Source organism: Rhinopithecus bieti, unplaced genomic scaffold (assembly GCF_001698545.2).
Source record: "Rhinopithecus bieti isolate Rb0 unplaced genomic scaffold, ASM169854v2 scaffold_33903, whole genome shotgun sequence".
NCBI classification, from domain to species: Eukaryota; Metazoa; Chordata; class Mammalia; order Primates; family Cercopithecidae; genus Rhinopithecus; species Rhinopithecus bieti.
Genome location: NW_016814625.1, coordinates 293,308 through 302,463, shown reverse-complemented (window position 1 = coordinate 302,463; position 9,156 = coordinate 293,308). Strand labels below are relative to the sequence as shown.

Sequence of the window (9,156 nt, the reverse complement as noted above, 5' to 3'; positions counted from 1 at the left end):
ACCACCCACTTCCACCTCCTCCCCGCCCCACCACCCATCTCTACCACCCATCTGCACTCACACCACACACTTCCACCACCACCACCTACTGTTTTCATCCTTTTAAATTTGCTATTTATTGTTTCTTTCAGTTGCAAGAAACTGATTCTGACCCAAGAAAAGGCAGTCCCAAGAACCGCCATGAATGGAAACAGCACTATTAGGCCTAATGGGCCTGTTACTGGCTGAGTATCCCTAACCCGAAATCCAGAATCCAAAATGCTCCAATAAGCATTTCCTTTGAGCATCTTGTTGACATTCAAAAAGTTTTGGGTTTTGGAGCATTTTGGATTTTGGATATTCAGATTTGGGATCTCAACCTGTACTGGGAATGGGGGTTCAGAAGTCAAGGTGGACAACTCTCTCTCCCTCTTTGGGGCACAAGGCCTCTTGTCTTGGCTTCTTTCTGTGCATCTGCTCAATTCACCTGTCTGCTCACCAGCGTCCTCTCCACACTCACAGGTTCTGCTCCCTGAAAACTTACACATGAGTTTGGCTTGGAATAGTGCTGATTCTGGCCCTAACGCTACATATCCTTTTATTTCCAAAACCCGTCACTAAGTGACTGATTAATCATTGTCTTTCTATGATCAAATGCTCAAGAGAGACTTTTTTGTTGTTGTTTTGAGACAGATCTCCCTCTGTCACCCAGGCTGGAGTGCAGTGGCATGATCTCGGCTCACTGCAACCTCTGTCTCCCATGTTCAAGCAATTCTCCAGCCTCGGCCTCCTGAGTAGCTGGGATTACAGGATGCACCACCACGCCCAGCTAGTTTTTGTATTTTTAGTAGAAATGGGGTTTCACCATGTTGGCCAGGCTGGTCTCGAACTCCTGACCTCAGGTGATCTGCCCACCTTGGCCTCCCGAAGTGCAGGGATTGCAGGCGTGAGCCACTGCGCCTGTCCAAGAGAGACTATTTGATTGGTCATTGGCTGGCCAGTTTTGATGGGAAGGGCTAAGTTATATGACACAAATATGCCCCCCGGGACGGCCCATTCAATAGGGCTAGGAGGAGCCCCAGGTATGCTCGCCCGCGTGCTCTCTCTGTCTGTCTGTCTCTCAAGTAGTAGAATCTTTTATGCAATCTAATTCCTATTTAGAAGCATCAAATAAACCAAATTAGACTTGTATTTTTGAAATAGGATGAGGGCACAGAGGCACACCTGCTTGCTCTCTCGCCCCGCCCTCCCCAGTGCCTTCTACCCTCTCAGCCTTCTCCTGTCTACAGTGGTCTTTGAGGGAATTTTACAGAACACAGTGTCACTACCACTGTTGTGGTGGAAGAGCACTAGACTGGGAATCAGAAGCCTGCCACGTGACCTTGGGCCTCAGTCTTTTGGTCTCTAAGAACGGGATTGCATGATCCCTGAAGTTCCCCACTGCTCAGCCTCAGCAACATTCCAGCTGTCTCCATATTAGGGGGTGCTGCTTTGCCTTGACTCAGAGCTGTTTTCTCAGCCCAGGATAAGGCCTGGGCTTGGAAGCCACATAGACTTGGGTTTGTGTGAGAGTCACCAACCTCTCTGACCTTGTTTTCTCATCTGCAAAATGAGGGTAATGATACCTGCTTGACACAGCTGCTGGAGGGTTAAATAAGATAGCATTTACAAAGAGAACAGGAGGGTTAGATATGCATAGTAGATGCTCCATAAATGGTAGCTATCATTTTTCTTTGCTCACTGAGCCCTGCTGAAGGCTTGTCTCTTCCCAAACCCTTCTCTGATTAACACTGTCTGATTCCGAGAGCGCAGTCCCATGCACACGCTGTGTGCCTCTCTGTGCCTGCGGTTCTCATTCTAATAGTCTGGCTGTCTCCCGAGCGTCTGCTCCGTACCTGCTCCTCACCCAGAGCAAGGACGAGAAACAGAGCATGGAGGATGGAAGTTAGATACCAGGGAGCAGGTCATGCCAGTGAGAGGCATGAGACTTACGCATCTGTGGGGTCTCCTTTATTGGAGACACTGATTGGGAGGTCTTGTCTAGATAATTATCCATGGCCCCAGGTTTAGCATTTGGAGACTTGTCATTGGGGAAAGTCCCTTCTGATAGCAGAGAAGTTGAGGCAGAGCTGAAATGTTCCCTGGTCCTCCCTTCTACCCTGTCCCTGCCCCTCCCCTGCACCACCCAGTGTCATTACCAGCTGATTAGTTCTTTCCTACTTCAGTGGCTGGCACCTCAATGGTAGCAGCTTTCCTCCTGCATCCAGTTGGAGTTAGTGTCTGTAAGCTCCTTAAAGACCTGGGCAACCCCTATGGCACCCAGCACAGAGCCTGGCGCATGACTGATGCTAAGTGAGCCCCGAGTGAACAAATGTCTCTGGCCTCATAGCCATCCTCACTTCCAGGGTCCAACATGTTGGACCCACCAGCCTCCTACACTCTGTTTTCTCCCAGGCAATGGAGAAGCTGCAGTTCCTTTACCTGTCAGATAACCTGCTGGATTCCATCCCAGGGCCTTTGCCCCTGAGCCTGCGCTCTGTACACCTGCAGGTAAGGAGCCTCACCCAGAGCAAGGGTGATAAACAGCATGGAGGATGAAAGTTAGATACCATAAGCAGGTCATGGCAGTGAGAGGCATGAGACTTAGGCACCTGTGGGGTCTCCTTGATTGGAGGGTTTATTGGAGACAAGAATTGGGAGGTCTTGTCTAAATAGTTTTCCATGACCCCAGTTTGATTTTCTCCATTTTTTTCTTTTTAAAACACTTTCTCTCGCTCCACCGCTTTATTTTATCTCACCCAACCGCTTTTCCTTCTCTCTTTTTCCTACCCTCTGTCTCTTTCCTTCCCTTCAGTCCTTCCCTCCTTCCTCTCTGCCCTTCTCTTCCTCTTCTTCTGTGCCCTCTCTCTCCATCCATCCCCCGTGGGGCTCCTCTTCTCACCCTTGTTGTGTGGCTTTGGCCCTAGATGCTTCAGTTTCTCCAGTTGCACCAGAGCAGGCAGAGCTGGTAGGGACAGCTGATGTGAGCCTTCGGTGCTGCTTAAGGGGCAGACCGTCTTGGTGGGGCTCAGCTGGTGTGTGTTCTTCCCAGAATAACCTGATAGAGACCATGCAGAGAGATGTCTTCTGTGATCCCGAGGAGCACAAACACACCCGCAGGCAGCTGGAAGACATCCGCCTGGACGGCAACCCCATCAACCTCAGCCTCTTCCCCAGCGCCTACTTCTGCCTGCCTCGGCTCCCCATCGGCCGCTTCACCTAGCTCAGAGCCCTTCCGCTGCTCCCAGGTAAGAGGCCTCCAAGGACCACACAGGCATGGGCCTCCAGCCATAAAGCCCAATATCTTTCGACAGTGATCTTTAGCCCAGGCATTAATCGACCTCTCAATCCCTTGCAAAAATCACACACACGTACACGCATGCATGCACACACACACTCGTACTGAAATGTCTTTCAGCAGCTCAATTTGCATTTCTTCATCTTCTTTCCTTGACACTTATGGCTCCTGGCTCAGAAAATAGCAATGTCTGCAGTGGAACTCTTTTCCATATTCCCCATCTCTTGTACCCACACAGAATGCCAAGAAAGCCGTGGGAGAGGAAGAGGGGGAGGAGGAAGAGAAGGAAGAAGCGGGGAAGAGAAGAAGCAGTGATATGCTGGAGCCAGCTCTTACTACTTGCAGGAACCAATTATTAAATTTTCTAGAATTTTGCAAGTCAGTTGTTAAACACAGCCATTATGAAAATTAAATTATATAAACTCACAATTAAATATATTATATTGAAAACAAATGTAATAATTATTCAAAATCATCATTTTCAATTTGTTCACTATATTTCACTATTAACCATGCCCTTGAAGTTATTTCTGTCCGTGGTATCTGTATGGGGGAACCTCTAGGTAATGGTGTGCTCCTCAGATCTCTTCCAGCTCCTCATTCAGTGACATCACATTGGTGGTTTAAAATTGGCCATGGTAGGGGTATTTACACTACAGAACTTGGTAAACGCTACAAATTGGGATTTCCTTTTTTGAGAGCTGGCTATAAAATGTTTGCCTGCATACCACTGAGGAGAAAGAATAGCTACTTAAACCAGCTCCCTCTACCCGCACGCCATCCTACTGGGGTAGGTAGGGTTTCTACAGGGCATTCCTTCATTTCCTGCTCTTCTGAGGCCAGGGCCTCCTGTTAGATTTGGAGGGAGCCATTCATAAGGATGGAGAACTGACATGAATCTTCACCCAGATGCGCTTCTTGTAGCACTTACCTATTCCCTGGCTCACTGGCCAGTCTCTGAGCATGGAGGGCTCAGCCAGCTCGTTCCTGGCCACTGTGGTTTCCATTCTTCCCATTTGCTCCTGCATGTTCGACCACCAGAGGGCAGCCTTGTGCAAAGATAAATATATCAAAATAGCAATTACTCACCACTGCCTTTTGGATCCTGGGCAGGGGCTGCTATGCTGGGAGGATGGGAAGAAGGGTAACTATCATGCAGCCAATGATTTGTTCCTTGAGTTAGAAGGGAGAGGAGATGCTACCCTTCTCCTCACCCTTATAAGGAGGTTTTGGGCAAGGGGAATGTGATGGATGGGCACTTGGCCTCACGCCTCATGTCAAGCCATGAGAGAGGGATAAGGCAGGGAATTCACCTACTCATGCAGGAGGATCTTATGGAGCACCCACTGCTATGTGGTAATAAGATGGTGCACAACAGAAACATATTCCTTTTCCTCACAGAGCTTAGAATTTAGTGCAAAAGACAGGTGTGAAACAAGCACACCAATAACCACGCTATTCAACTCGTAAAAGTGCTATAAAGGTATGTACAGAATGCTACAAATGCTTACAAGAGGAAGACCCAGCTTAGGGGTCCAGAAGATCTTGCAGAACTGATGTTTAAGCTGAAACCCAAAGGAGTGGGAGTTAGCCAGGCAATGAGTTGCCAAGGCAACTATTCAAGGTCCCTGGTGGTCCCCGAGTCAGGAGGGGCAGGTGTTTCTTGTGGGCTACATGGAAAGGAATTCATGTATCTGCCTCCCCCCACCTCTGTCTGGCACCTCACTGTGCACTTGGATCTTCATGGCGGTCCTGTAAGCAGCCAAGTCAGAAATTATTATTCACATTCTTCAGATGGAGAGGTGGAGAACTAGAGACCAATCACTGACCCCAGTTCACATGGGTGACTCAGGGTTGGACCAGGACTCAACACACAGGCTACAGACTGGCAATGGGAAGTCTTGAAGGTGGTGGGAGGTTCCTTCATGCCATCGTGGTACCTGCTTTCACTCCCAGGGAATCTAGGATTCCAGTGCACCTAGCCCCAGGGGAGGATGAGGAAGGCAGTGAGCCGAGGGCCCCTTGCCTTTCAGAGCAGCAGAGCTGTCACTGGCCCTTCCTCTCCTTTGTCTCCTCTTTCTGTCTTCCAAGAGTATGTTACAGCGAAATCTCTCTCTCTCTCTCTCCCTCCCTCTCTGTGTGTGTGTGTGTTTTCTGTTTCTCTCTCTCCCTTTCTCTGTTTCATCCACCAATCCTATCCCCTTCCATATCCAATATCCCATTCCATATCCTGCTTTATTGGATTATGGCAAGGCCTAGGCATGCAACAGCTGAAAGCCTAAAGTTCTCCAAATGTAAGAGACCCTGGATTGAGGAATCCAATTTTCTTTTTTTCTTTCTTTTTTTTTTTTTTGAGATGGAGTTTCACTCTTGTTGCCCAGTCTGGAGTGCAATGGCGTGATCTTGGCTCACCGCAACCTCCTCCTCCCGGGTTCAAGCAATTCTCCTGCCTCAGCCTCCTGAGTAGCTGGGAATACAGGCATGCGCCACCACGCCTGGCTAATTTTGTATTTTAAGTAGAGACAGGGTTTCTCCATGTTGGTCAGGCTGGTCTCGAACTCCTGACCTCAGGTGATCTGCCTGGCTCGGCCTCCCAAAGTGCTGGAATTACAGGCGTGAGCCACCACTCCTGACCGAGGAATCCAATTTTTTAAAAAATCCAATTAAAAAAAAAAGGTTTTCTAGAACTGGGGCTTTTGGGTACTGGAAGCCACATCATTCCTACATGCCTCTCAGTTGCTCTTTGCTGAGTACAGAAAGTCACCTGGCTCCTGCTCTATTGTGGGACAGGGGATCTAACAATCCCTGGACTCCCGGAGTTTGCCAGACCTGTAACAGAAGCTTTTCTGTGCATCAACTCATTTAATTCCAGCAACAACCCTAGTGAATAGGGATGCTCATCTCGACTCCACATGAAGAAACAGGCTTCTGAAAGGGGAGTGGCCTAAACCCAAACAGCAAGAGAGTGGCAGAGCTAGGATTCAATCCTGGGTCCATCCAGCCAGAGTCTGAAGTCCTGCTCTCTGCCACACTCCAATGCAAACACCACTTTCAAGTTCCAATTAAAGGAGGCCGGCTCCAGACAGTTTCTTTCCCGAGGCCATTGTTGCTACTCCGGGAGGGGTTCCCCAAGGGCCACTGCCTCTGCAGCTGTCTCTTGGCTAATCCCCCATTTTTGGCTAGGGAAGCCCAAGGAAGAGAAAGAATGTTCTTGTTGGCTGTCTCCCTGAAGAAATTCTAAACAGAGCATCTGTCCCTCTGCACCAGGGAGGGAGGGAGGAAGAGAGAGATGGGGAGAGACAGAGAGAGAGAAACCCCACAGCTGCTGCTTCTTGATCTTGATGTGAACAGCTAGGTCTCCTGTTTCTCGGAGACCTAAAGGGGTTAGGGTTGGGCAACTGGTAAGGAAGGCAGAGAGCACCTCTTTAGCCAGAGTGAGGCCCTGCTATCCTGCAGATGGTAAAGATGGAGAGAATGACACAGGGCAGATGCAAGCCAGACCTGAGAGAGTACAAAGGAAGGGAGAGAGAGGAGGGGCTGTGGGGTCCAGCCAGGCATGGCAGGCAGCTTGAGGGTCTCATGCCAGCTGGCAGTCTAGATTTGCATCAAATCCACCTCCTCCAACACCAAACTTTCCTAACCTCACTCATCCAGGTCCTTCGTGGCCCAGCAGCACTCATATTTGACCTTGGCAGGAGCACTTGCTCTGGGAGGCACTCTGGTGACAATTCTGCCAGCTCTTTGTGAAGGGGAGTGCCTTCCTCCTTTGGGGCACCCTGTGGCCTTCAAGAGGGTCCTGCCCTAACCCGTCCTATGAGTATCAGTGGGAGAAGGTCGTGGGGAAGAGGCCAGGGCCCCTCCTCTCTGTGAGAGAAAGGATGAGTTTGCAATGACCTCCCCCTCTGACTGCCTTATTCTCAGTTCCAGGGTCCTGTTTTAACGAAGGTTACCAGCAAGGCCCAGGGCCACAGCAGGCTCGTGGAGAAGGGAGGGTGGGAGGGGCTGCTGGAGGGGCTGGAACTAAGTCTGTTTTAGGAGCCAAGGCCGTTTCCCCACCCTGACCTTGCCTGGGCTCCCTTCCTGCTTCCTTTTCCCTTTTTTCTCTTCCCTAGGAATAGTAGTCTTTTACATTTCTGCTGTCAGTTTGCACTTCAGCAAGCTCTTTACATATGGAACCTAATTTGATAGTCCTAACAACTCTGTGAGGAAGGAATTATTATCCCTCCTTTTACTGACAGAAAATGAGAGGCTAAGTACTTTGTCCCAGAGAAAGATGACTTAACATAAACAATCTATAACAGAAAAGAAAGATGGGCAAGGGGGTGGAGCTGCAGTGACAGCCATCACTTCTTGGGAATTCTTGTCAGAGAAATGGGAAATTCCATCTCCAGCTCCTGGAGCAGAGGATGGGTGCCCCCCACCATGACCTCCCAAAATGCTTTGAAAAGCAAGGACTCGGGAGTGCATCACCCAGGCTAGAAAATGGGGGCTGCCTATGGAACTTGAGTCCAGGGCCTGCTCCCAGCAGGATCAAGGCCTGTATCCTTAGGAAGCACATGAGGTAATGAAGGTCTCAGTCCGGGAGAACCTTGGGGCTCAAGGACACATGGCCCCCATCTCTGCCGCACCCCCACATGCCCGTGTCTGTGTCCTCCTTCCTTCTGGCCAGGACAGAGGCAGACAGACCAGACGGGGAGGTAGCCCCAGCTTGCCCCGCACCCTCCCTGTCTAGCTCCCTCTCAGCTTTCTCCTCCCACCTCACCTGCCCCTCCCCTCTCCCCCACACGAGACACCAGCTCAATTTTGTCTCTCCTCTCTCTCAAGGTCATCTCTTGGACCAGCAGGCCTTACATTCTCCAGCAGCTGCCATGTGGCACGCCTCCCTCCTGTGGCCGCCGGCAGCGTGGACCAAAGTCTCCATGTAGAGGGAGGATGCCTGCCTCTTTCCCCACGGCTCTCACGTCTCCCTTCTCCCTGCAGGTAACAAAGAAGCCCAAGGACCACCTCCTTCCTGCCTCATTGTAATAAAATTCCCCATACTGAGGCCTTCTTGTCTTCAACCTGGCCTGTCCAGCCCTTCCAGACACGTCCAAACCCATGGCCTGGACGTGCTTGTGTACTTCCTTTCGAACAAGCCCACACAGAACACCTGCTCTCCTCTTCCTCCTCTCTGCACTCCTTCTGCCTCCTTTTTCTCTGTTCTCCTTCTGTGCCCAGGCACCAGAGCAAATAGCTTTTTGTTTCCTCCTGGCACTACCAGTCCCAGCCCTGCCTTCAGAGTTCTTTTCTCTTTCTCTCTCTTTTTAAAAGATGGGGTCTCACTAGGTTGCCTAGGCTGGTCTTGAACTCTTGGGCTCAAACATCCACCTGTCTCAGCCTCCTAAGTAACTAGGATTACAGATGTGTGCCAGTGTGCCGACTCCAGAATTCTATTCTCTTGTGTCTAACACACAGTTCAGACACAGGAGGGAGTGGAAGTGTTTCTTGTTATGGCACCTGTAAAGGAACTGTGATGCAAGGGAGTGAGCACTGGAGTGAGAGTCTGAAGACCTGAGTTTGACTACCGCATATCCTGATCACATCAGCACCTCACTCTGTCCTGGCCCCGTGGAGTTCCCTCACTCCAAATCTGTTGCTCAAAGCATATCCAAGCCCAAGGGGTGTGGTGCCTATCCCTATCTTATTACATTTCTAGTCTAAGAACAAAGACACAACCCTCTTCTACTGTTCCCAATAGCACAGACTAACATTGACAAAGAGGGATCAAATGGTAAAGGAGACAAGGAAGGAAGTACAGGAAATACAGACACACAATCAGTCTAGTCTCACAAGTTGAGCTT

The 9,156-nt window shown here is 50.0% G+C and overlaps 1 protein-coding gene across 1 annotated transcript in view; it reads left to right on the top strand.

Moving 5' to 3' along the window:
- The window catches only part of OPTC (opticin), a 15,920-nt gene extending 7,560 nt beyond the window's left edge, over positions 1 to 8,360 (top strand). The window contains exons 6-8 of the mRNA XM_017851543.1: positions 2,434 to 2,529; positions 3,071 to 3,266; positions 8,141 to 8,360. Coding sequence (XP_017707032.1) covers positions 2,434 to 2,529; positions 3,071 to 3,241 — 267 coding nt within the window. The 3' untranslated portion in view covers positions 3,242 to 3,266; positions 8,141 to 8,360. The remainder of the gene's footprint in view (positions 1 to 2,433; positions 2,530 to 3,070; positions 3,267 to 8,140) is intronic.
- The last annotated feature ends 796 nt before the right edge of the window (positions 8,361 to 9,156 follow it).